The sequence below is a fragment of the Chiloscyllium plagiosum genome, chromosome 14 (assembly GCF_004010195.1).
Source record: "Chiloscyllium plagiosum isolate BGI_BamShark_2017 chromosome 14, ASM401019v2, whole genome shotgun sequence".
Lineage (NCBI taxonomy): Eukaryota > Metazoa > Chordata > Chondrichthyes > Orectolobiformes > Hemiscylliidae > Chiloscyllium > Chiloscyllium plagiosum.
Genome location: NC_057723.1, coordinates 40,461,095 through 40,489,016, shown reverse-complemented (window position 1 = coordinate 40,489,016; position 27,922 = coordinate 40,461,095). Strand labels below are relative to the sequence as shown.

The 27,922-nt window shown below is 40.7% G+C and overlaps 1 protein-coding gene across 2 annotated transcripts in view; it reads left to right on the top strand.

The window, feature by feature from the left end:
- psd2 (pleckstrin and Sec7 domain containing 2) overlaps positions 1–27,922 on the top strand; it is a 191,303-nt gene that overhangs the window by 73,047 nt on the left and 90,334 nt on the right. For both annotated transcript variants that reach the window (XM_043703661.1, XM_043703660.1), the window contains exons 4-5: positions 21,051–21,245; positions 24,937–25,017. In XM_043703661.1, coding sequence (XP_043559596.1) covers positions 21,051–21,245; positions 24,937–25,017 — 276 coding nt within the window. The remainder of the gene's footprint in view (positions 1–21,050; positions 21,246–24,936; positions 25,018–27,922) is intronic.

Genomic DNA, 27,922 nt, shown 5'->3' with positions numbered 1-27,922 from the left:
GTGGGTGGGGTACTTAACTTTTTTTTTCAAATTTCTTTGTTCACATTGTTATTTCATGGTGTATTTTCTTTCTTTTCTGCTTGTGTTTGTAGTGCGGCTCTAGCTAGGAGGAGGAAAAATGGTTGGGATGGCTAGATGCCCACTTACGGGCAGTTTATACCCGGTTCAGGTATTTAAAAAACCTGAGTGCAGTATCAGGATGGGAAGTTGGGTTCTGGGATGTCTAGATGCCCCTTTTGGGCATGGAGTGAGTTCCCCTAATCAGCACTGTTGGCGCTTTATATGTTGGTTTGTTTTTTGGTGTTGTGTGTAATCTTTGATAGCTTTGTAGGTTTGTTAACTGTAGTAGTTTTAGTTTATGTAGTTTTTATGTTCGATGGATCTTGCGACACTCAGGCTCAGCGATTATGGTTATGGCTAATGACTTGATTAAATAATGTAACTGGAACATCAAAGGGAGTCATTCACCAATTAAGAGGTACTTTCGAGTCTTAGAAAGGAAAAGGTGGATATTGCTTTATTACGGGAGACACACTCGGATGATAGGGAGCATTTGAAACTACAGCAGAATGGCTTTGATTGGGTTTACTTTTCATCTTTTAATACCAGAAGCAGGGGAGTGGCTATGTTGGTTAGGAGGAATCTCCCATTTAAGTTATTAGAGTGTGTTAAAGATACATAAGGGAGGTTTGTAATCCTCAAAGCCCTGATAAATGGGGAAGAATATGGTGTTTTAAATGTTTATTTCCCTCTGCACCATCCCCTCAAATTTCTGGTAGGTGCGTTCTCTAAACTGATCAATCTCGAGTCCTGGCATATCATTATAGGGAGAGATTTTAATTATCTTATGGATCCCACGGTAGACAGGTTGCCCAAGGCCCCCCAATACCCTCTGTACAAACTACAGTTAGTGGATCTGTGTGTGGAGTTAGGGTTGGTGGATGTCTGGAGGTGTCTCTACCCTACAAGCAGGGACTTTACATTTTCGTCCAACCCACACAACTGTCACACCAGGATTGATCTTTTTCTGACCCCCGTGGCAACCCTAGACTCAGTGGCATCTTGTACGATTGGTAACATTACCATCTCTGATCACGGTCCAGTGTACCTGTTGGTCAAGATTAAGAACGCTATAGTGGGCCCGAGGCACTGGCGAATGGATCCCTTTATCCTTAAGGATAATATGTTTGTGGAGCACTTCTCTAAGGAATTTTGGGCATTCCTTAGGTTCAGTTGGTAGCCCGTCCATCCTTTGGAAAACTACCAAAGCCTATGCTGGGATTAGATATTTCCTACTCTGCCAGTAGGAAGCAGCAGAAGGGTGAGCAGCTGAGAAAGCCTACTTTGACAGGCTCTCGTTGGCCAAGCTACAGAGGATTCCAGTGCTGTGGTCTGCCTTGAATTCCATGATCTTACACACAGCAAAGAAGGAGCTTACTTTCGCAAAACAAAGGTTATATGAGCATGGTGACAAACTGGGGAAGTACCGAGCATATCTTGCCAGGAAAAGGAGTGCCCCTCAAGCCATACATTGATTAGGGAAGGGTCTTGGAATCTAATATGTGATTTCAAAAAGATTTATGTAGCATTCTAGAGATATTACTCTGAATTATACCAATCTGAGGGTTGTGAAGAGGGTTAGGCCAAGATGGAGTCCTTTTTTAAGGATCTGGGGCTGTCAGGCGTGACCCCCAAACTAGAGTCTTTTCTCAATGCCCATTTATCAGAGCAAGAGGTGCAGGAGGCTGTGAAGCAGCTTCAGAGTGGAAAGGCATCTGGTCCTGATGGACATCTCAGTGAATTCTGTAATGAATTTATAAGCATATTGTCAGGCCTGATGCTCAACATGTTCAACGACTCGTACAGTCATGATCATCTCCTGCCATCTCTAAGAGAGGTCAATATTTCGCTTATTCTTAAGAAAGGGGAAGGTCCCGAAGGACTGTGCTTCTGATGTATTCAGGTATTCCTGATGAAGGGCTTTTGCCCGAAACGTCGATTTTACTGCTCCATGAATGCTGCCTGAACTGCTGTGCTTTTCCAGCACCACTCTAATCTAGATTCTGGTTTCCAGCATCTGCAGTCATTGTTTTTACCCCGGACTGTGCTTCTTACAGGCCCATTTCACACTTAAATGTTAACTTTAAAATCCTCTCTAAGACTCTTGCATTAAGGCTGGAAACTGCGTTATCTTCTATTGTTAAAGAGGACCAGACTGAAAATTGCTGCTCTCGATATTCAAGGGTTAGTGTTTTGTTTGGCTGAGTTGTATTGTTATTATTTATTAGTTTGTTGTTAGTTAGTATTTATTTAGTTAAGTAGAAGTTGGGGCTTCTTTTTAGTACATATTTATACATTTGTATATGGGGGCAGTTTGGGTTTTTAAAACCTTTTTTGGGGTTCTTTCTTTGTATTGTTTTGAATTGTATTCTTTTGTATTTGTAGTATTAAAAAATCTATTTTTCAATAAAACTATATTCTAAAAGAGAGAGAGTTTTCAAAATGAGTGTTGGAACCACAGAAAGTGAGACTGGGGAATTAAAAATAGAAAATAAACTTGCATTAGTCTTTATTATAGAAAATGCAAGAAACAGGAATATGCCAGGAAATAGAAGGGAGGGACGAACTCAGGAAAATTGCAATTACCAGAAATGTGGCACTGAGTAAATGGATAGAGGTGTTGGCTGACAAGTGCCAGTCCTAATGGATTTCATCCTGTCTTCTTAAAAAAGGTGGCTAGTGAGATAGTTGATGCATTGGTTTTAATGTAATTTTTAATTTTATAATTTTAATTTTCGAAAACATGCAACTCCTTTTTTCAGAAAGAGACAGAAACAAAAAGCCGTAAACTACAGGCTAGTTAGCTCAAGATACGAGAAGCCATTATTAAAAGGTTTCAGCAGTGCACTTGAATAAGTTCAAGATAATCAGGCAGAGTCAAAGTTATTTTGTGAGAGGAAAGTCATGTTTGATCAATGTATTGAAGGTCCTTGAGGAGGCACCTGAAGAAGGGCTTATGCCCGAAACGTCGATTCTCCTGTTCCCTGGATGCTGCCTGACCTGCTGCGCTTTTCCAGCAACACATTTCCAGCAACATGTGCTATAGATAAAGAGAAACTGTGGATCTACTGTACCTAGATTTCCAGAAGGCATTTGATAAAATGTCACATCAAAGTTATAGTTGGAAATAAAAGCTCAGGTGTAGGTAATTACATATTGGAATGGGTGGAAGGTTGGCTGCCTAACAGGAATCAGGTTGGCAAATTGTTGTTTGTGGTGTGCCGCAAGGACTAGGATATCAACCGTTTACACTTTATATAAATGACCAGATGTAAGGATGCAAGGTCTCGTTACAAAATTTGTTGACAACACAAAGATACATTGCAAAACAAGTTGTGAAGAGAATATGAAGAATCAACAAAAGGATATAGATAAGTGAATTGAGTAGACAAAGGTGGCAAATGGAGTCAAATGTCGGAAAATGTAAAATATTCCATTTTGGCAGGAAGAAGCATATTGTGTAAATGGTTAAGAGATTGTTGTGTGCTGAGGTGCAGAGGGAGTTGAATGTCCTTATGTATCAATCACAAAAGGTTGTTATGCAGATATAGCAAGTTATTAGGAAAATTTATTGCAAGAGGAAATGAACATGAAGGTCTGGAGGATATGCTTCAGTCATACAGTGCATCTGGAGTACTGTGCACAGTATTGGTCACCTAATATAAGGAAGGATATAGGTGTGTTGGAGAAAGTTCTCAGAAGGTTCACTAGATTAATACTGAGAATGAGAGTTTGTCTTATGAGGAAACTTTGGACAGACTAGGGCTTGTATCCACTGGAGTTTAGAAGTGGAAAAAGCAACTTTATTGAAACATATAAGATTCTGAGGGATCTTGACAGGGTCAGTGTGAAGCGGTTGTTTCCAATTATGGAAGAATTTAGAACTAGGAATCACTGCTAAAAATTAGGGGTTGACTATTTTAAAAAAACAAGAGATGAGGCGAAATCTTTTCTCTCAAAGGGTTCATGAGTCTTTGGAATTCTTTTTTTCTGAAAACGATGGCAAAAGTAGAGTCCTTAAACTCCTTAAACATCTTTGAGGCAGAAGTAGATAGATTCTTGTTAAATAATGGAGAGTAAAGTTATCAAGAAATTATAATCAGATCAGCTATGATCTTATTGAATCATGGAGAGGCATGAATGGCTGGATAGTCAACTTCTCCAAAATTATATATCTGTATGCAACTTCTTTAACTCTTAATCCTTCCGAGGATCAGCTGTGGATCAACAGCTGTGAACCATTGCATTTCACAGATCACTAATAACATCCTTGTGAAAGTGAGAATTGTATACAACTCAAAACTCCAACTCCATGTTTTAATGAGATGGTCTCTTGCTGAACCATGAGCACATGGTGTGGCAGATTTTGTTTTAACAATAAAACAAAAGTTTATTAAACATAAAACTGAATAAACCAATCAATTACCTTGTGATGTACTGATAATGTCCCTGCCTCTGAGCTAGAGTCTCAGGTTCAAGTCCCACTGGCTCTAGAGTTGTATATAACATCAGTAGACAGGTTGATTACAAAACATAAAAAGTAACATGAACTCAAATAGGTTTAGACACACTGTAAAGTTCCATTAATCTCAAAATACTCCTTTGTTAACTCTGGCAAAGGGAAAAAAATGCATTCTTTGTACAGTACCCAATAGAAACAATTATAGAATACCTGTATCCTTTTCTCTAACCTTCTGATGGTGTAAGGTAACTATGTCTTTAGCTCCCAGACGGGATCCTTGTGTACCTTACTGAACCCTTAGAGTTTCAACAAAGTCAGTTCCAAGTCCTCTTTAAGGTTTAATCCTTACACTTCCAGTCTGGATCTAAGGCAATAAGGTCTGATTATGGTCTTCAAAGTTTGATGCCATCATTCTAATGCCCTTGAGATTGTGGATGATAAGCAGAAGATGTAAAGTGTTAAATTCCCAAACTAATTGTCTTGTCCTTATGTATTTGTGACCTACAATTTGATCCTTCACCTGATTGTAATTTTTTGGATAATCCATATTTCATTAAAAATTGAACCAATGCTTCCACGACTACATTTGCAGTAAATATTTGCAAAGATTTTGCTTCAGGATATCTTGTGGAAACACTTGCAATTATTAAAAGATATTGGTTTCCATTCCTGCTTTTAGGTAGAGTTCCTACATAGTTTATTAAGACCCTGCAAAATAGTTCACCAAAAGCTGGTAAGGGAATGGAATGTATATGTCTAACTGAGGGTTGGAATCTCGCAGTTACCTGACGGGTATAGCATTACTGACAAAATTTGACCACACTTTGTGTAACGCTGGCCATTGCAGTTGTCTTAATATTTTAGCCTGCCTTTTCCTAATACCTAGGTGTTCTGCAATTGGAAATTTGTGAGACACTTGTATAATTGCTTTATAATACACAGATGTAACTACCACCTAATAAACCATTTCCCATTCCTCATCAATTAGCATTTGAGGTGGTGTCCTTTTCCTCATTAAGACTTTGTTTTTCAAATAGTAACACTTGGACATTGGCTTTATTCAGTTTGTGAATAAGCTGTTTAAATTGGAATTTAAATTCCAAATCTGCCTGTTGCCTTTCTATTCAGAAAGATGGGCCAGACAGCTCACCCTCATTCTCTTTGCCGACATCCCTTCTAGTTCAATCTTCAAAATTTTATCCAATAATTGAATTTTACCTCCCTATTTCATAGATTCCTTTCTTTCTGTCTAATTCAATGGATCTGAGATCCATGGTAAGTCTTTGAAAGCAAATTTTCATGACTGTCCCGAGCAATCACTTATTTTTAATACATTCCATGGAAACATGTTCTTTTTGTACCACTGCTACAGTTTAATAATTCCTTCCTTCCCTAATGCCTCATTTTCTGAAGACACCATAGACCATCGTGTTGCTGCAACTGATCTCCCATTTATTTTTGAGAAATTGGCTTTGGAATGTCCAATCTTATTACAATGAAAGGATGTTAATTCCTTCTTGGTTCCAACCTTTTCCATTACTTTGATGTCTTATTGACGGTTCTCTAAAATTAGCATTTCTTAGAAGAGAATAGAAATTTATTGTCACGTAATTATACATGAGAAATACAGTGAAAGGGTTTACAAGTAGTCCCACCAAGGTGCCTACATCAATGGCAAAAGTCATTCAGAATAATTAAAAATAAAATTAAGATAAAGTTCATCATTTTTCAGTTAATGGATCCTGGGATCAGAGAAAGCTCTGATTAAGGAACGATGGAATACCCAGAGACACAGCTGGGAGGAGTTGAACATTCCGGGAATGCCACACCAGGCCGCTGGTTACTAGGCCGGAAGCCTCTACTGAATGAAGACCGCCGTGCCAAGCTGGGATTGCCAGCTAGGCTGCTGGAATACCGGATGCTGAAGACAAAGAAGACCTCCACATGGGGATGATGACAACTCCACGCTGGGACAAGACCACCACACAGAGAGACTGCCACACAACAAAACTACCACACAGAGAGATCGTCACACAGGGAGACTGCCACACAGAGAGACCGCCACACAGAGAGACCGCCACACAGAGAGACCGCCACACAGAGAGACCGCCACACAGAGAGACCGCCACACAGAGAGACCGCCACACAGAGAGACCGCCACACAGAGAGACCGCCACACAGAGAGACCGCCACACAGAGAGACCGCCACACAGAGAGACCGCCACACAGAGAGACCGCCACACAGAGAGACCGCCACACAGAGAGACCGCCACACAGAGAGACCGCCACACAGAGAGACCGCCACACAGAGAGACTGCCACACAGAGAGACTGCCACACAGAGAGACCGCCACACAGAGAGACCGCCACACAGGGAGACCGCCACACAGGGAGACCGCCACACAGAGAGACCGCCACACAGAGAGACTGCCACACAGAGAGACCACCACACAGAGAGACCACCACACAGAGAGACCGCACACACAGAGAGACCGCCACACAGAGAGACCAACACACAGGGAGACCGCCACACAGGGAGACCGCCACACAGAGAGACCGCCACACAGAGAGACCGCCACACAGAGAGACCGCCACACAGGCAGACCGCCACACAGAGACCACCACACAGAGAGACTGCCACACGGGGAGATCGCCACACAGAGAGACTGCCACACAGGGAGACCGCCACACAGGGAGACCGCCACACAGAGAGACCGCCACACAGAGAGACCGCCACACAGGGAGACCGCCACACAGAGAGACCCCCACACAGAGAGACCGCCACACAGAGAGACCGCCACACAGGGAGACTGCCACACAGAGAGATCGCCACACAGAGAGACTGCCACACAGGGAGACTGCCACACAAGGAGACTGCCACACAGGGAGACTGCCATACAGAGAGACTGCCACACAGGGGGATCGCCACACAGAGAGACCGCCACACAGGGAGACCGCCACACAGAGAGACCACCACACAGAGAGACCACCACACAGAGAGACTGTCACACAAGGAGACCACCACACAGGGAGATCGCCACACAGGGAGACCACCACACAAGGAGACCACCACACAGGGAGATCGTCACACAAGGAGACCACCACACAGGGAGATCGCCACACAGGGAGACTGCCACACAGGGAGACTGCCACACAGAGAGACCGCCACACAGAGAGACCGCCACACAGAGAGACCGCCACACAGGGAGATCGCCACACAGAGAGACCGCCACGCAGGGAGACTGCCATGCAGAGAGACTGCCACGCAGAGAGACCGCCACACAGGGAGACCGCCATGCAGAGAGACTGCCATGCAGAGAGACTGCCACACAGAGAGATCGCCACACAGGGAGACTGCCACACAGGAAGACTGCTACACAGGGAGACTGCTACACAGAGAGACTGCCACACAGAGAGACTGCCACACAGGGAGACTGCCACACAGGGAGACTGCCACACAGAGAGACTGCCACACAGAGAGACTGCCACACAGAGAGACTGCCACACAGGGAGACCGCACACACAGAGAGACCGCACACACAGAGAGATCGCCACACAGAGAGACCGCCACACAGGGAGACCACCACACAGGGAGACCGCCACACAGGGAGACTGCCACACAGAGAGAGCGCCACACAGAGAGACTGCCACACAGACAGACACCACACAGAGAGACTGCCACACAGAGAGACCGCCACACAGAGAGACTGCCACACAGAGAGACCGCCACACAGAGAGACTGCCACACAGAGAGACCACCACACAGAGAGACCACCACACAGAGAGACCGCACACAAGAGAGACCACCACACAGAGAGACCGCCACACAGAGAGACCGCCACACAGAGAGACCGCCACACAGAGAGACCGCCACACAGAGAGACCGCCACACAGAGAGACCGCCACACAGAGAGACCGCCACACAGAGAGACCGCCACACAGAGAGACCGCCACACAGAGAGACCGCCACACAGAGAGACCGCCACACAGAGAGACCGCCACACAGAGAGACCGCCACACAGAGAGACCGCCACACAGAGAGACCGCCACACAGAGAGACCGCCACACAGAGAGACTGCCACACAGAGAGACCGCCACACAGAGAGACTGCCACACAGAGAGACTGCCACACAGGGAGACTGCCACACAGAGAGACCACCACACAGGGAGACCGCCACACAGGGAGACTGCCACACAGAGAGATCGCCACACAGGGAGACTGCCACACAGAGAGACCACCACACAGGGAGACCACCACACAGGGAGACCACCACACAGGGAGACCACCACACAGGGAGACCGCCACACAGGGAGACCGCCACACAGAGAGACTGCCACACAGGGAGACCGCCACACAGGGAGACCGCCACACAGGGAGACTGCCACACAGAGAGACCACCACACAGAGAGACCACCACACAGAGAGACCACCACACAGAGAGACCGCCACACAGAGACACCACGACACAGAGAGACCGCCACCCAGAGAGACTGCCACTCAGACACTGCTACACAGGGAGAGCTCCACACAGGGAGATTGCCATGCTGGGCCATGACTGCCTTTGTCCTCCTTCCGGCACCAGGGCCTAGCTGTGCACCTGGAGCCTCAGCCTAGCCTGCGAGTCTGGGCTAGAGATGTCAGCCTGTGACCTGTTCCTCACTCACTGGGGGACCCCGACTGGGATGGAGCTATGCCCCACTCACCCTGGTGCTCATGGAGGTTTAAAAGAAAAGAAAACAAAGAGAAAAGAGAAAAGAAAGGAAAAGTTCAAAGAAGAAAAATAAAAAGAAAGAAAGCCCTGGATTCACCCCCTCCCACTCCATTGCCTTCTTAACAAAATCTCTATCCACAAATCTTTAATTCCCTCTTTCTCAAAGTCAACTCATGTTCTTCAATTTCCCTAGCTCTTAAAGTTCAAGTTCTCTTAAGTCCATTTCTCTCTGCCTTTTACCTAATTTTCTACTTCATATTTCCATAACTCTATTTCCCCCTTCTTTTTACTCTGACAATTTATTTTTACTTTTTCAAATTCAAGTCTTTGAATTTCTTTTGCTCTGTCTTAAATCCAGTTGTTTCATTTCTAACAGTATCTTAGCCAATTACTGTGGTAATTGTAATATCCCAGTTTAAGATTTCTTTTATTCCAATTCTAAATGCTATATAATTAATTGAAACACCTCATCCTTAGGTGATCCTAATATATATGTATCTTCAATTATCTGCTATATCTTTCAGTCTAATTTTAATTAAAGACTTTAAGTAATTCACTATTATATTTTCCACTTCCCTAAATTTTTTAGCAACACTCAAACCATCTTCAAATTCCATGCAATAATCATCACCACCATATAGCTACTATATACCCAGAGTCACCACATAGCTGTTACTTTAACAAAAAAGGCACACGCCTCTTAAACTTAGATATTCAACAATTCTTCCAAGAGCCCCCAATTGTCGTGATTCCAGCTGACAATATTACTGGACAAGTCAGACCTGAAAATGAAATCTGGCTTGATAGATCATGTGAGGGAGGCAGTAACGTAATGGTAATATCACTGAACTAGTAATCCAGAGTCCTTGGTTAATGTTTTGGGGATATCATTTTGAATCCCCCCACAGTAGATGGTGAAATTTGAATTCAATAAAAGTCTGGAATCAAAAACTATCCTAATGGTGATGATGTAATCACTGTCAATTATTATAAAAACCCGTCTGGTTCACTGATGCCCTTTAATGAAGTAAATCTAGTATCCTTACCTATTTGGGTTGAAATATGACTCCAGACCCACTTTGAAGTGGTTGACTCTTAGATAGTTGCCCTCTAGACAATTAGAGATGGACGATTATTGTCCATCCTGTAGTGAGTGGTTAATTGTCCACTGCCACTTATGATTGGATATGGCACGACTGCCCAACTATGGAATTGCTTAGTTCTGTGTATAATTTGCTGCTTTTGCTGTTTGGCACACATGTAGTCCTGTTCTGTTGCTTCACCATTTTATTATTTGACACCTAATATTTTTATGCCTAATGCTGCTCCTGGCTTGTCTTCCTGCACTCTCAATTGAACCGGAGTTGATTCCCTGTCTTGGTGTTAATGGTAGAGTGGTCATATGCCAGGCTATGAGGTTACAGATTGTGATTGAACACAATACTGGTGTTGCTGACAGCCTCTGGTGCCTCATGGATGTCCAGTCTGGAGTTGCTAAATCTGTTCAAAGTCTATCCTTTTCAGCATGGTGAAACTTAAACAGTTTAAGATATCCTCAATGTGGAGGTAGGAATTCATCTCCACAAGGATTGAAGTTGCCATTCCTCCCAATACTGTCACAGAGAGATGCATCTGCTACAGGTAGATTAATAAGGACAAGGTCAAGTACATTTTTCTCTGTTGTTGGTTCTCTCAACACCTGCCTTGGGTCTAAAGGCTTTTTGGACTCATCCAACTCAATCAATAATGGTGTACCAAGTCACTGTTGGTCATAGATGCAACTGAATCCATGAATACTGTCAAATGGGCAAGAGTTCAAAGCTCCTTCTTAATATGAATAATGTCTCTATTCACCCTGTCTACTCGAGATCGTCATCTCATCTTCACAACTTGCTTTTCTTTAGAGATATCTGTGATTTCCATGGCTTCCTCTTCAGTTGTGGTGATGACACACAGTAAAGCCTCACTTCATGGACTATATGTTCTTGTATCTTTCGCAGTGACAATCCTCATATATTACTGCTGTCTGCACTTCAGCAGCCTAATAGCTTTGAGTTATTCTTAGGTGTCAGTAAGTACCCTGGCATGCAGTAGCCTCCCATTCAGCATCGCCATGTGCCCTCATGCCCTCAGACTTCTCAACTGAATTATCTGCGGAAGGGTGACTATCAGATGCCAGTTACATTGCACTGAACTTCGTAAAAATTTACTGATTTACCTGCTGCGCTGAAGCAAGTTTCTGCATAGCACCTTCCTTCTATTCTTGTCCTTGGTGACCTCGATCAAGGACTGTTTGATCAGAGAGAGTGGCATTCTATTGCCATCCTTGTTCAAGTCCCATGTTCCTTGATTTTCCTACTTGATCTTTATTTTTAGATAGATTACTTACAGTGTGGAAACAGGCCCTTCGGCCCACCAAGTCCACACCGACCTGCCAAAGCGCAACCCACCCATCACCCATTCCCCTACATTTCACTCATTCACCTAACACTACAGGCAATTTAGCGTGGCCAATTCACCTGACCTGCACATTATTTTGGACTGTGGGAGGAAACCGGAGCACCCGAAGGAAACCCACGCAGACACGGGGAGAATGTGCAAACTCCACACAATTAGCTGCCTGAGGCAGGAATTGAACCCAGGTCTCTGGCACTGTGAGGCAGCAGCGCTAACTGTGCCACCATGCCGCCCACTTTACTTTCACAAATAAATCTGTGAAATGGCAACCACACTAACTGTATGCTGAAATTGAGCTCACTATTGTTTGGATCCACCTTCGTTTCTGCTCCCTTGGCTGCTAATTGGTAACTCAATTGTGGTCAGTTAGTAGCTCACCGAAGTGAAACTTGGGAATTGAAACTACTTCTCCTGAGTGTTTGGTAGTGCTCTAGAAACAGACTTGACTTCTGTTTACTTCCCTTGGAATGACAATTCTACTCTTGAATGTCCACCTATCCATAGGCTATCGCACAATGGAAAAAGAAGATTTTAAGAATTACAGCTGGGGAAAAAGGAAAATGTGTGACTTTCTAAACTCAATAAGGCAACTGCTTATTGAAAATAGGGATTTGATCAGTAAAGGTAGCCTACTGTCATTGAATTGACTCATATAGGTAATTTATACAAGTTCAGTTAATTTGTGTGGCCTCACAGGCTAACTCTATGTTCAACTCCTTGTGCTTACATATTGTCCAATGATATACCTCTCAGTGTCTGTGTAAGTGTCTTGCAGAACAATGAGAACCCAACTGAACTGACCAACAGACTGCTAACTATAAGACCATAAGACATAGAAGCAGAAATTAGGCCATTCAGCCCATCGAGTTTGCTGATGAATTTCTCAACCCCATTCTCCCACTTTCTCCCCATAACCCTTGATCCCCTTGATACTCAAGAACCTATCTATCTCAGTCTTAAATATACTCAATGACCTGTCCTCCACAGCCGACTGTGACAATGGATTCCATAGATTCACCACTCTCTGGCTGAAGAGGTTTCTCCTTACCTTTGTTCTGAAAGGTCTTCCCTTTACTCTAAGGCTGTACCCTTGGGTCCCAGTCTTTCCTACCAATGGAAACATTTTCCCAACATCTACTCTGTCCAGACCATTCAGTATTCCATATGTTTCAATTAGATTCCCCCTCATCCTTCTAAACTCCATCGAGTATAGACCCAGAGTCCTCAAACTTCCTCATATGTTAAGTTGTTTATTCCTGGGACCATTCTTGTGAACTCAATACTTGAAATGTGGTCTGACCAAAGCCTTTTAGAGCCCCAAAAGTACATCCCTGTTTTTATGTTCAAGTCCTTTTGAAATAAATGCCATCATTGCATTTGCCTTCCTAACTATTGACTCAACCTGCAAGTTTACCTTTAGAGAATCCTGGACTAGAACTCCCAAGTGTCTTTGCACTTCAGACTTCTGAATTACCTCCTCATTAAGAAAATAGTCCATACCTCTATTCTTCCTACCAAAGTGTATGACCTCACAGTTTCCCACGTTGTCCTCTATCTGCCACTTCTTTGCCCACTCTTCCAACCTGTCCAAATCTTTCTGCAGCCTCCCTGCCTTCTCAATGCAACCTGACCTGTTACCGATCTTTGTATTGTCTGCAAACTTAGCCAGAATGCCCTCGATTCCTTCATCCAGATCATTGATGTATGAACTGAAAAGTTGTGGTCCCAACACTGAGCCTTGCGGAACACCACTTGTCACTGGCTGCCAGCCTGAGAAGGACCATTTTATATCCTGCTTTCTGCCAGACAGCCAAGCTTCTATCCATGCTAGCACCTTGCCTCTAATCCCATAGGCCCTTATCTTACTCAGTAGCCTCCTATGCAGCATCTTGTCAAAGGCAGTCTTGAAATCCATTGGCTCTCCTTGGTCTAACATGCTCATTACTTCCATAGAATAGAATCCCTACAGTGTAGAAGCAGCCCTTCGGCCTAACAGGTCCACACCAACTCTCCGAAGAGTAACCTGCCAGACCCATTCCTCTACATTTACCCCTGACTAATGCATCTAACCTACACATCCCTGAACACTATGGACAATTTAGCTTGACCAATTCACCTAACCTGCACATCTTTGGAGGGAGGAAACCACAGCACCTGGAGGAAACCCAAGCAGACACTGGGAGAATGTGCAAAGTGAACACAGACAGCTGTCTGAGGCTGGATTTGAGCCCAGGCCACTGGTGCTGTGAGGCAGCAATGCTAACCACTGAGCAACCATGGTGTTCCTCAAAGAATTCTAGGAGATTTGTTAGGCATGGCCACTCCTGGATGAAACCGTGCTAACGTTGCCCCATTTTACCATATACTTCCAAGTATTCAGAAATCTCATCCTCACAATGGATTCCAGGATCTTACGCATGACTGAGGTTAAGCCTCGGCCTGTAATTTTTTTCTTTTGCCTTACTTCCTTTTTAAACAGGGGTGTTACGTTAGTTTCCAGTGCTCAGGGACCCTTCCTGATTCTAGTGATTCTTGAAAGATCACCACTAATGCCTCCGCTACCTCTTCGAGTTCAGGTGATTTATCCAACCTCAGGCCATTCAGTTTTTATAGCACCTTCTCCTTGGTGATGGCCACCATACTCAGCTCTGCCCCCTCACTCTCTTGAATTTTTGAAGTATTACTTGCGTATTCCACAGTGAATTCTGATGCAAAGTAATTGTTCAGTTCCTCATCCACTTCTTTGTTTCCCATTACTATCTCTCCAGTGTCATTTTTTAGCAGCCCAATGTCTATTTTGCCTCTCTTTTGCCCTTTATATATCTAAAGAAACTCTTACAGTCTCTCTAAATATTACTGGCTAGCTTGTCCTCATATTTAATCTTCTCCATCCTTATTTCCTTTTTTGTTGCCCTCTGTTGGCCTTTGAAAGCTTCCCAATTCTCTGGTTTCCCACTGCCTTTTGCCATATTATATACTTCTCTTTTGTTTCTATGTTATGCCTGACTTCCCTAGTCAGCCATGGTTGCCTCATCCTTCCTGTACCATGCTTCTTCTTCCTTGGCATGAATCTCTGTTGTGTCTCCTGAATTACTCTCAAAAACTCCTGCCATTGCTGTTCCACTGTCTTTCCTGGTAGGCTCCTCTCTCAGTCAATTCTGCCCAGCTCCTCCCTCATGCCTCTGTAGTTGTCTTCATTCAGCTGTAATACCATTACCTCTGATTCTATCTTCTCCCTCTCAAATTACAGAGTAAATTCAATCATACTATGATTACCACCTTCTGAGGGTTCTTCCACTGTAAGCTCCCTTATCAAGTCTCCCTCATTGCACAACACTACATCCAGTATTGCCTGTTTCCTATGGGCTTCACCATAAGCTGCTCCACATGCCATCTTGTAGTCATTTGACAGATTCCTTTTTTGGCAATCCACCATCAACTTGATTTTCCCAGCCCACCTGCATATTGAAATCTACCATGATCACTGTAAATTTGCCTTTCCTACACATCTTTTCTATCTCCTGGTGTATCTTGCACCCCAGCTGTTTGGAGGCCTGTACATAACTCCAACTATGTTTTTTTTTTACCTTTATGGTTCCTCAATTCTATCCACACAGATTCTACACCATTTGACTCTATTTCATTTATTGCTATTGATTTACTTTCATTTCTTACTAATAAGGCAACCCCACCCCTCCTGCCTACCTATCTATCTTTTCGATTGGATGTATATTCTTGAATATTCAGCGTCCAATCCTGATCCCCTTGCAGCCACATCCCTGTGATGCCCACCATGTCATACCTGCTAATTTTGATCTGCACCATAAGCTCATTTGCCTTATTCCTTATTCCTTATTTTGATCTGCACCATAAGCTCATTTGCCTTATTCCTTATTCTGCATGCATTCAGATATAACACCTGTATTAACTCTTCTAAGGCAAAAAGAGAAACAGCTTGAACTCTTGAAAAAGATTGTGTTTATGACTGCTGACTTCTCAGGACTGATCATGCCAACAGTGCAGATTGTTATATCTTAATTCTAAACAAAGATCTCTCTACGATTCAGGAAATGGTTTAGTGATGGTAGATGAGGAATTGGAATGCATTCATGCCTTTTTTAGGGGTAAAATGTAGGTAAAGTGCACAAATTCATCAAAAGATTGACCTGTACCTCATCCGCAAAGACATTGGTCCCATTGCTAAATTCATGAAAACCATTCTTTTTTTTTTTAAGACACAAAGTGCACCAATCTTTATTCAATTTCCACCACCAGGAAGATAGGAAAACACCCGGGTGGCCAGTGACAAACACTGCCCTTCACATCAAGGGCAGTGCTGTGTGATCAAAACAGTGAAGGGGAGGGTAGGGACTAAATCAAAATAGAATTGGAGGGAGAAATAATGCACTCCACTCCCTGCGGCGCCCACCTCTCCCTGAACAACTCCAGGGTGTTGGTCGACACCGCGTGCTCCTTCTCCAAGGACACCCGGGCCCTAACGTAACCGCGGAAGAGGGATGAAAACCATTCATTAGGTATCATTAAATCCTTTACAAATGACAATGGAGACCAACTGAGTTGAGATTAATCAGGTTTTCATGTAGTTTATAACCATTAAAGGGGTACCTGAAGGCTTCCACCAAAAAAGTATGTACCATTGACATTTCTTAGCAGAATGTGAACTTCATATTCTTGAAATCATTGGCAAATTGTGCTTGCTCCCCACCTCAGAACCCAGATCCACCTGAGTACTGCAGCTTGCTTTGCAGAGGCCCAAAACTATTGATCATTTTGCTAGCAAGGTGCCTGGTGACCATGGCTCACACAGATTGTTTTGGCTTGTATGAGCATATTGGCGCTATCTAATTTCTGTCATTTTGAATTCATGATTTTTATGACTCGCCATCACTAATTTGATGATTCTAAAGCTTGTTTTCTCACATATTAATCAAGGTAACATCTATACGATCCATTAGGTGCCCCATTGAAAGTCAAATCTGGGATTATTGGTTCTCATGTGAATGAAAACAATCCATAGCATAAATACACATTTTCCTATTGCAATTAACTTAGAAGCTTATGGGTTTATGGTATTTATTTTAGAAGATTCTGTGGACAAAAGCCTGGATATTGGATAATTCTTTTTGTATTAACTAAAAGCCTTTTGCCAGCATTTGGTTTAAGAGGTGATCTCATTTTATGTTGTCAACTTTGAAGATGAAATTCAATTTTATTCCACTTTGTCAATGCTAACACTAAAGCAATCCCTTTGATAATTAATGAGATATCGTGCTATTGCTTGAACAATACAGTAAGAACAAAGTTCTGGTGCTTCAGGCCATTATTATTTCTTGGACAATAACAGCTTGTTTTGCATAGAATTCCTACATTGTAGAAACACCCCCGTACCCTATCCCTGTAACCCTGCATTACCCATCACTAATCTACCTATCTTACACACCCCTGGACACTACGGGGCAACTTAGCATGACCAGTCCACACTAATCTGCACATTTTTGGACTGTGGGAGGAAACCAGAGCACCCGGAGGAAACCCACACAGACATGGGGAGAATGCGCAAACTCCACACAGTTACCCGAGGGTGGAATTGAACCCGGGTCCCTAATGCTTTGTATAGAAAGTGTTCCTAACTTTTTACAGTAAGACAATGCTGTGGCTTTTAAGGTTATTTTGTCCTTTTTTTTTGAAGAGAGGTTGTAAGGCAGAGGTACCAAGCAGTCTGGGGTAATATAAATAGCTTAAGAGGCCTTGGTTTTTTTTTTAATGCAGCCTGAATGGGTGTGGCCAACTCTTGCAGATCCATATTTCTGGGTTTTAGTTTTTTCAACAGCATCAGAAGCTATTGGGGTCTCAACAAGGTTGGAAGCTTCAGTGAACATCTCCTGGCTACTACTGTCCCTGGATTTTCTCTTGATGTTTTTTCCTTCCTGGATTGGAGCACTGCGTGTGAGAATCTGTGTCTGAATTTACCTTTTTGCCAAAGGGTGTGTTTAAGGGATGCTACTATACTGGAACAGTTAATTAGCAATAGTTACTATATCTATTATTTGGTTAAGTTTTCCAATAGAATTCTTTCTTTTGTTTGTATTTTAACTGTAGTGTTTAAATATATTGTGTTTTTGCTTAATGTCGAATAGTTTGACCAGTCACATTGTATCTGGAACAGGCACATCACATTTGCCTTTAAAATAAGAAAAAGTTACAATCTAAGCTACGTTCTTAAAATATTTCAAAGGGGTCTGGTCTCATCCATAACAATAGAAAAGAGAAAAATTAAAATGAGGAATGATTGAGTGGTCAGTATGCTATGGAGAGGTGATTTAAAAAACTTGTTTGAAAATATGAGTTTGAGAAAACCTTTAAAGGAGGAGGAAAAAAAGGGAAAAGGGTTTAAGCAGGTGATTCCAAAGAGTATGATCAATGTAATTGAAAGCTCTGTCATTGATGGTAGAACCAAAGGACATGAAGGTGCAGCAAGACAAAGTTGGTCATGTGATGAAGGCTAATAATATTTTCTTACCATTTGGGAGTTTGGTTATAATGTAGGGGTATATAGACTTTTAGTTTTCATTGTTTGTGCATGTCAAATCATTTTCTTTCAAGAAAGGGTCAAAAGTCATTTGGAACAATGAGCTGATAGAAGCAGTTCCAATTGATCATGTGACTTAATCTAAGTGACTCCACAAAATCCCTGGTGAGATAATAGCTGCTTATTGTTGACTTGACTTTTCATCTCCCAGAGAAAAAAAAGGCATAAGGAAACATTAAGTGGCACAAGCAGATTCTGTTCAGATGAAAAAGCTCATTCCAGCCGAATGGCAGGTTTTAGCTTGTGGAAATCCTCAGGCCATGAGAGACAGAAAGAAATCTTCAGCTGTTTAAGCAATTTCAAAGTAGTCAAAATCAGAGAAAAATCAGTGAGTTAGCTTGTCTGTGTGTCTCAGGAGAGACGGGTGGAATCGTATCTGGTGAAGGTCCAGAAAGAGCTGAATGAAGAAGAATAATCTTCATCAAAACACTAGCTTGCTTTCTCTGCCTGAACCATTGTTTTCAGTTATACTTGGAGAATATGGGCTGAAATTGTGAAGGGATTTGAAAGATAAGGATTATAAGTGATCCATACAATCTTTGAAAAGGCTATAAATGACTTCAAACATCTCAAGTCCATATGAGACAATTCAGTTTTAAGTTGCTGCATCCTATTGCCCTTTGGCAAGCGTCCAACTCTACAAATTTATGTAGCATCAGCATAGTAATAGGTGGTTTCACATAATTGAGATCAGAAAAATCTATTATTTTTTTCCTTTATTTTAATCCTTTTTCCTTATTTCCGAATTAGCGATAATGATTACTTTCAGGTGAGATTTAACTTCTAAAACATTTCATATTTTAATTAGAGAGTGCATTCTATTAGTTTTTTATTTGAGTCTCTCAATTAGTGCATTTATTTCAGAATTGAATTGATTTATAAGAGGAGATTGTCAATTAAATGATTTAGTTCACTATTCACTCGAAAGAATATATTATTTCATTAATGTGGTTACCGGTTATATTGTCCCACACTGAAATGTTAAACAGTTAATTGTCCAGAAAATAATTTGTAGATATTTCTGAATGAATTTGGAAGAGGTATTCCATTGCATTACTGGTTAAAGCCTGTTGTGGAATTGTGGCTTGTTCTGAAAGTGATTTTTGATCACAGTTACAAAAACTGTTTTACGTTTCGCTTAGGAACTGCAAATGTTTATACTTAATCATCACCTCTTCTCATCTGCTCTGAATATTGTCCTTTAGCAGCATTGACTGAAGACATGTTTTCAGTTTACAAATGTATGGTAATACCACACAACTTTCTCCCCTCTATGACATCTTGATTCATTGTTCAGATTGTTTGACTGTCATTTGGTCTTGAATGAGCCATGATCACCTCCAATTTAATATGGGGTACACTGCCATAAATTCCAAACTCGTTTTACTGACTCCATCAGCCTTTCCATCCACTGTTTCATTTCGACAAGATTGCAAGCAGTCTTGGAATTCTATTTAATCCAGAGTAACTAATCCAACATCATCTCCAACTACATGAATACTTACTTACAAGTTTAAATATTACATACCTCTGCCTCAACCTTATCCTATTAACTGCCGAATCACTAATCTGGTGACTATCACCAGAAGCTCTGTTGCTATCAAACAACATTGGCTCTGGTACTACAATGTCTCTGATTTAATTTTTTTTGTTATTCTGTCTTTGTTTGCCTATGTATATATAAAACGTGCTGCAGCATCATAGACAGATAAGGACATGGCATTCTCCCGACACTGGCCTCTTCTGAATTGTCTAGTCTTTTTAACCCAAATGTTCATGCTGAGCTTTCAACTGCTTAGATCCATGATTTGTAATCCTCTCCTTAAATTCCTTAACATTTCCAGTACCCTCTTTTCATTTGAGACTCTTCTGAAAGCTTACCTTTTGGATTAAGCTTTTGGTCACCACTCCTGATATTTCCACTTCCAACCTCACCTACTTCAGCTTGGTATCAGTTGTGTCTGGTTGTGCCATTGGAGCATCTTTTTCACCTTTTCCTACTTTAAAGGCACTATATAAACTCAAATTAATATAACAAACAAGTCACAGACTGTATATATACATAATTCTTTCAAAGGCTGTGCCTTGTAAGTAATAATAAATTGTTATTTTTATTAACATGTTTTTCTAATTAGCCTGTTCAGAGATGTTATTATACACATCTGGAGCAGGTGAGACTTGGACCTGGGCGTCCCGGTCCAGGGATAAGGGCACTACTGCTTTGCCATAAGAGGGCCCTAATTCGAATTTATAAAGTGTCTGTAAAGTAGTTTTTGTTTATGACAATACTGCATTCATTGTTCAACCATTTCTATTCAGTTTTGTTTAGTTATGTGGCCAGTATGCTAAAAAAAATCATTAAATGTAGAGTTGATTAGAATCCCTACAGTGTGGAAACAGGCCCTTCGGCCCAACAAGTCCACACCAACCCTCCGAAGAGTAATCCACCCGGACCCATTCCCCTCCCCTATGATCCTACATTTACCCTCACCTCACCTACAAATCGCTGAACACTATGTGCTAACCACTGAGCCACCATGCCATCCCAGTTCTGAGGTGGGAAAACAGCAAATGACCACTGGACTCAAAACGTTAACAATGTGTTCTCTCTCTATATATATACTGCCAGGCTTACCAAGTTTCTCCAGCAATTTCTGTTTGTCTTTGCTTCAGATCGCCAGCCTCCACAGGTCTTTGTTTTATTTAAAATTGGAGATGTGCAAATTAAGTTCTCTGTATTTTGATTCTAGTGATGCCAATTTTAAGGAAGCCCTATCTGATTCTGATTCTGAAATGGACAGTACGGATCAGCTTGAACATGGAAGCACTGACACTTTAGCTAATGGCTGCAAAACAGATCTGGATCCTGCAAAACGACTCGCCAAAAGACTATACAATCTCGAAGGGTTTAAAAGATGTGATGTGGCACGGCACCTTGGAAAGAAGTAAGTTTTCACATATTTCTGGAGATTTCTTTTGAATATTAGCTACTTCTGCCAAGTATCAAAATCAATATGTGAATATAGATAAGCATCATTAATATTCATTTGTGAGTGGGTTGTTTGCATGTGTCATAAGTGCTAATTATTTGCATTAAAGTCAATTTCTAAGTTACTGTTTATAATATCTTAAATGATCTGTTTAATTTGGACAGAAACAGCTATAAAAAGAATCTGTGCCACTTTTTCATACTGACCATTGCTTCAGTTAAACACAGAGTATACTGAGGTAAACTAGGTGGAGTCTACTTATTTGCCTAGTTTCCAAGTTGGTAATTATTAAAGTTAAATTCTTCAGATGCAGTAATTTAACTTTAGAATAGCAATCTGACCTTATTTAACTGTTTAAAAGTATAAAATGTCCCCGGGTTGCGAATGGGTTCCATTCTTGAGTCCACTTGTAAATCAGTTTGTAGGCAAGTTGGAACATAATGCAGGACAATATATTTAGAAGGAACAGGGGTGATCTGATTGAAAATTACAGAATATGGAATGGCTGGGACAGAGTGGACATTAGGAAAATGTTTCCATTGGCAGGAGAGATGAGGAACTGAGGGCACAGCCTTAGAGTAAAGGGAAGTCCCTTTAGAACGGATATAAGGAGAAGCTTCTTTAGCTAGAGAGTGGTGAATCTGTGGAATTCATTGCCACAGAAGGCTGTGGAGGCCAGGTCATTGTGTATATTTGAAACAGAGATAGATAAATTCTTGATTGCCAAGGGGATCAAAGGTTACAAGGAGAAAGCTGGAAAATGGAGTTGAAAAACCTCTCAGCCATGATCAAATGGTGGAGCAGACTCAATGGGCCCAATTGGCTAATTTCTGCTCAAATGTTTTATTGTCTTATGGTCTCAGGTCACCACTTGTAGGTGCAGGAAATGTTCATTTATTGGATCTTTAAAATTGTATCCCCGTATGAGATCATGTTTGTAAGTATAAACATTCGTAAGTTGGATATTTGTAAATTGGATAACCCTGTGTGTTATTCTGTGCAGTTTTTGTGAGGATAGTTGTTGTTATTGAACTGAGACCAAGTCTGTTACAAACCAAAAATGAAAGTAAAATATGGCAGATCCTGAAAATCTGAAATAAGAACAGAGAAAATAATAAGCACATCTGACATTGCCTATGGTGTGAGAAGCAGACTAAATGTTTCAAATCAAATATCACTTTTCTTCAGAGCAGTTCTGAAAAAAAGCCATATTTGACTTGAAATGCTAACTCTGTTCTCTTCCCACAGATACTGCCAGACCTGCTGAGCATTTCTAGCACATTGTAGTCAAAATCCATTTAGACACAAAATTAAAGTTGTTAGCTCTCTTTTTGCCACAATATTAATTATTCTGTTAAATGACAGATGTTTGTCTGACTATTGCCAATAGAAAGCTCAATGTCTTTGAAAAATTAGAGGGAGAGAGAATTTTATTAAGGTTGGTCACATCTCAGAAATTGAATGGAAAAAGTGAAATTTTACATTTACAGTGAGACACAGTTCCTCTGTTTTGGCTGTTATATTAGGCAGGGAAATTGCATTCGCACAAATAGGTTTATTCTTAGTGTTGAGGATTGTCATACAATTCTGCCCTCAAACCTCATAGATTTACTACCTAAGACTGGATATGCATAATAGACCATTAATTTATGGGTGATTAGGTAACAGAAAATATATAAATTTGGTGCATCATCCTCTGGTGTCAAATTACTTAGATTGTAAATATGAGTTAATAATTTGAGGACTCTGAAGCTGACAAGAAGACAGAGAAGAGTCTGTGAAGAGGAAAGCAGTAACTTGAAAATAACAGGTGGGCTTAGCACAGTGAGAAATCACAACAGCTGGAGCAAGAAAAATTAACCAGTTGTGCGTTTTATGAAGCATAGCTGAGTGAGGAACAGTGGGGAAGTGTAGCAGGTGGGGCTGGAACATTTAAAGAGTGAGATCAGTGCTAAGTCAGAACAGTTATGGTGGTAAACGAGTTTTCTCTTCTTAAGATAAAGCAGACATGCTGATTAAATTTAAATACAATTTTCTGATCAAGAACAGATAAAATAGCATTATTTTTCTTTTATATTGAAGCAGAATATAGCCAGAACAGATTAGAAAGTTAAAAGCATAGTATTTGATCATCCCAACAATATTTTGAATTATGTTGTTACCCACCAAGAAACAATAATATATGGATTGTTATGAATAATTCTGATTCCTGGCTCTTCATCCACTTGGTACATCTATTAATATACCTTAAATCAATATATAGTACATGGAGGCAGGAAGAGAGCACTGCAGGAGTAATTTTAAATGTTGAAGCAAAGTTTAAGATGTTTAGACTGAAGGGTAATATGGTCATTGTACTGTAGCCCCACTAAGGTTTCCAAGGTTATTTAGTCTGTGCTTTTTGTCTAACTCTTTTACATAAAATGTTCATTGCCATAGAGCAGGTGTAGCAATTGGCAGCAAACTACACTGAAGGAAACTATACTAAACTAGTTAGAATTTGTTCAATTTCCTTTAATTGTCCAAAACGCTTTGGTTGCAAGTTGAGAAGTAGCATGTAGGAAAAGAATTGAAAGAGCTTATATCATATCTTCAGGGGAGGGCAACACTGTTAACAGTTCTGTATTGGTGGGAGGTAATGGGAGGGTGATGGGAAATTCTGAGATTTTGGAACAGAGACCAGGTCTAGAGAAGAGCAGATAGAAGCACTAGAAATATCTTTACTGGAAATCTGACAGAAGAAGGCAATTATGTTTAGCTATCAGCATAGAGAGTGGAAACAAGCTTTCCTCACATCTGCTTCAGGCTACTCCTCTCTCTCTTGCTCTATGTTGGAGCTTGGATAGAAGCACTATCCTTGAGATTCTAGGTGAAATGCATTTTAAAACGTGCCCGCAAGAAGTGGCCATGGCCCACTTCAGAGATTTATGCATAATATTAGGCTGACATGCCACAACATTGCTAAGGGATGCTGCACTGTTGCCATTGCAGTTTTCTTTTGGATTAAACAGTAAACCAAAGCCTCATCTGTCCTCTCAAGTGGATGTAGAATAACTAGCAGAATTGTTTTGAAGAGCAGGGGTGTTCACCCGAACATTCTAACCAATGTTTACCCCTCCATCAACATAATAAAGGCAGGTGAACTGGTTATTCTCAAATTACTATTTATGAGATCTTGCTTTTATAAATTCCTTTCATTGTGACAGTGACTACATATAACTGTTACACAACTGGCTATGAAGCGCTTTGAAATTCGCTAATGTTGTGAAAAACACACATCTTTCAATCTTGTACCATCTGATAAACTTGCACCATACTCTCAATTACAAAATGTCATTCCTGAAATGAGGCATCCAAAACTGAATACAGTACTCCAGATGGGGTTTGGACAAAACTTTGTATCTTCATTTATTTTTCAGTATAACTTCAGACACATATTTTTCTTCCTTTGGGAAGCACTGGGGAACTGCTGGAAGCAATTTCAGGCGGATTATTAGCCCATTGGGCCACGTTACAAACTCTCCTTTCAAAACCACAAGCCCTAGTGGGACTTGAACATGGAAGGTTTGGATCAGAAATTTGAACACTACGACTGCAACATAAGATCTCCCTTAATTTTGGAATTTGGTATTTTTTTCTTTTGTAGCAATGATTTCAGCAAGCTGGTGGCTGAAGAATATCTTAGTTTCTTTGACTTCACAGATTTGACTTTGGATAAAGCATTGAGGTGAGTAACAGTTGTAAGATCCAAAAAGGGCTATATGTATTTAAAAACAATAGAAATAGGATAAATATGTTTTGTTGATAAAATACTGATTAATTTAATATAGGTTAATTGAAATAGGCCTTAATGCTGTTAAAATTAAGATTTCGGTTGCACTTAAGTTGCACTATTTCTAAATATATTATGAAGCTTTTAATGTTTTCAAATGATTACTTTATTATTTATAGGTATAGTGTATAATGACAATAATTTTAAAAATCACACAACACCAGGTTATAGTCCAACAGGTTTAATTGGAAGTACACTAGCTTTCGGAGCGACGCTCCTTCATCACCTAATGAAGAGCGTCGCTCCGAAAGCTATTGTGCTTCCAATTAAACCTGTTGGACTATAACCTGGTGTTGTGTGATTTTTAACTTTGTACACCCCAATCCAACACCGGCATCTCCGAATCATGACAATAATTTTGGTATGTTGATGGAGAAATGCTTCTTAACATAGGTGGGCAGAATGGATCTTTTATTTTGGTTTTAATTACGATTTAATTTTTTCCATTATTGTTTGAGTGTCCATGATCCTGATGTGTCTTCAAAATTATGCAAGGCTTTGAAGAGATAAATACTCTCTACTGGGCAGCAAACAGTAATGATGCTGGACAGTAACCATACAAAAAAAGGTTAAAGAGTTAGGTAGAAAAAGTATTTACACACAGAATATGAATTTCTCTACAGCAAGCTGTTTTCTGTAAATTCAGCTATATGAATGAAATGCTACCAATGTACCGTTGAAAGCATTACGTGTTAAAATAATGCTTGGTATACACTGTTCCTTGGCAGCTTCTTCATTTAACAATATAAGTTTGCATTGACATTTAGGGAGGTTGCAGGACACTGAATGCACTTTTCAAAGCGTGTGCAATTCTATGCACAGTTAATGCCAGAATTGTAAAATGGAAATTCCACACCCCATTTCAAATTTTATTTGCACTGTATTAAGCAGTTTAAAATGCTTGTTTGATAATGTTTTCATTGTCCACAAGGACTCTTACCAATTTTTATCGATGCACCATAGAAAGCATCCTATCTGGATGCATCACAGCTTGGTATGGCAACTGTTCTTCCCAAGACTACAATAAACTACAGAGAGTCGCGAACACAACACAGTCCATCATGCAAACCAGCCTTCCATCCATTGACTCCATCTATACTTCACGCTGCCTAGAGAAAGCAATCAATGCAATGAAAGATCCCTCCCACCCCAGTTATACTCTCTTACACCCTCTCCTGTCAGGCAGAAGGTACAAAAGTTTGTATACTGTACATGTACAAATAGATCCAAGAACAGCTTCTTCCCCGCTGCTATTAGACGTCTGAATGGACCTCTCAAATTTTAAATTTAATGTTAATCTTGCACTTTGTGCACCTTCTTGGCAGCTGTAACATTGTATTCTTCGCTCTGTTCTAGCACCCTAATACACTTTGTATGGTACGATCTGTATGTACTGCACACAAGACAAAACTTTTCACTGCACCCAGGTGCAAATGACAATAATAAATCAAATCAAATCAAGTCATTAGGTTTGGCCATTTTTAATTAAAATTATAGGCATTTCAATATGGAGGAACATTTTTCAGTCTAGAGTGTTGATGTAAATTTCCTTGTGCATTGTTTATAATTATTGCAATTCTGTTATTTCCTTTTTTGTCTTTGTTTCTCTTCACACCCATTGCATTTGTTTTTAAATACCATTTTTTAGAACTGCTATACTGCCAACAGCTTTTTAATTTTTCTGTGCACAAACCAGCAAATCTTTTGATTTTTTTTGTGTCAACATTTAGCATTAAAATTGTTGATGTAAATATTTGTTATCAGAATTACCACTGTAAGCCATATTTCATCATGGTTGTTCATGAGCCAGTTGAGTCAACAAAAGTATTTTGTTGTTTTTGCAGTAACTGGAATTTCGATAGTCTTAAAAATTTTTAAAAAGGTATATATTGCTGAATGTTTAAATCTATCAATTGAGCTATCTTTTAGTTATTTTTAATGCCTTCTTTAAAAGTTCTTATTTCGAGACCTCAGTTCATTACTAAAACATGCAGAACTAGATTTTCAGTCACATGTCAGGGTGGGGTGCTCTGGGTATACTTAAAAGCAGCATGTCAGGTTTTTGACACCTCTAGACTTGCTAATATTTGTAAAGGGGAGTTAGAATAACTGTCAGCAAACCATACAACACCAATTATCTTGCTGTTAAGCTAACTGAAAAACTATATCACATTTTCAATGTAAGAATGAGAGGCACAAACAGGCCGGAACACGTTAGTTCACAGCTGTTGGGAGCAATGTTGAGAACCATTACTTTATGGGGCTGATGATTTAAAGTATTGTTCAGGAAAGGCACAAACCTCGGGACTCATGTAGTGGTACAAAAGTTGCCATTGATTGAGAAGAATGGATTAAGTAGTGAATGAATGGGTTTTCGACCATTTGCTCGGACAATGAGGCCTCTGGCCCTCTGCTTTCCTACTTGCCCGATTCCTCCAAGCAACAGCAAGGTTAGTCATGGCTGTAAGCTGCCCTTGAAAATTATCTTCAGAGCTAGTCCTGATTCAAGGCCCACTTCAATAAATGGGTTCCACATAAGCCTCAAGCCCAATTAAGCATTTTTACCTTTAAAAATCAAGTCATGACATTAATGTATTACAGGGTCAGGACCCATAAATGATCTGATTATCCAGTTCTCGACCATGGATTTAAAGTCCAGCCCTAGGCTTTGTTTGGAATTTGAACAGGATGATTTTTACATTACCATTTCAATGTCTCACCATAGTTTCTACCATTTATTTAAAATATCTCACCATTAAGTATCTCATCATTGTCTCTACTATTTTATTTTGCCAATCAC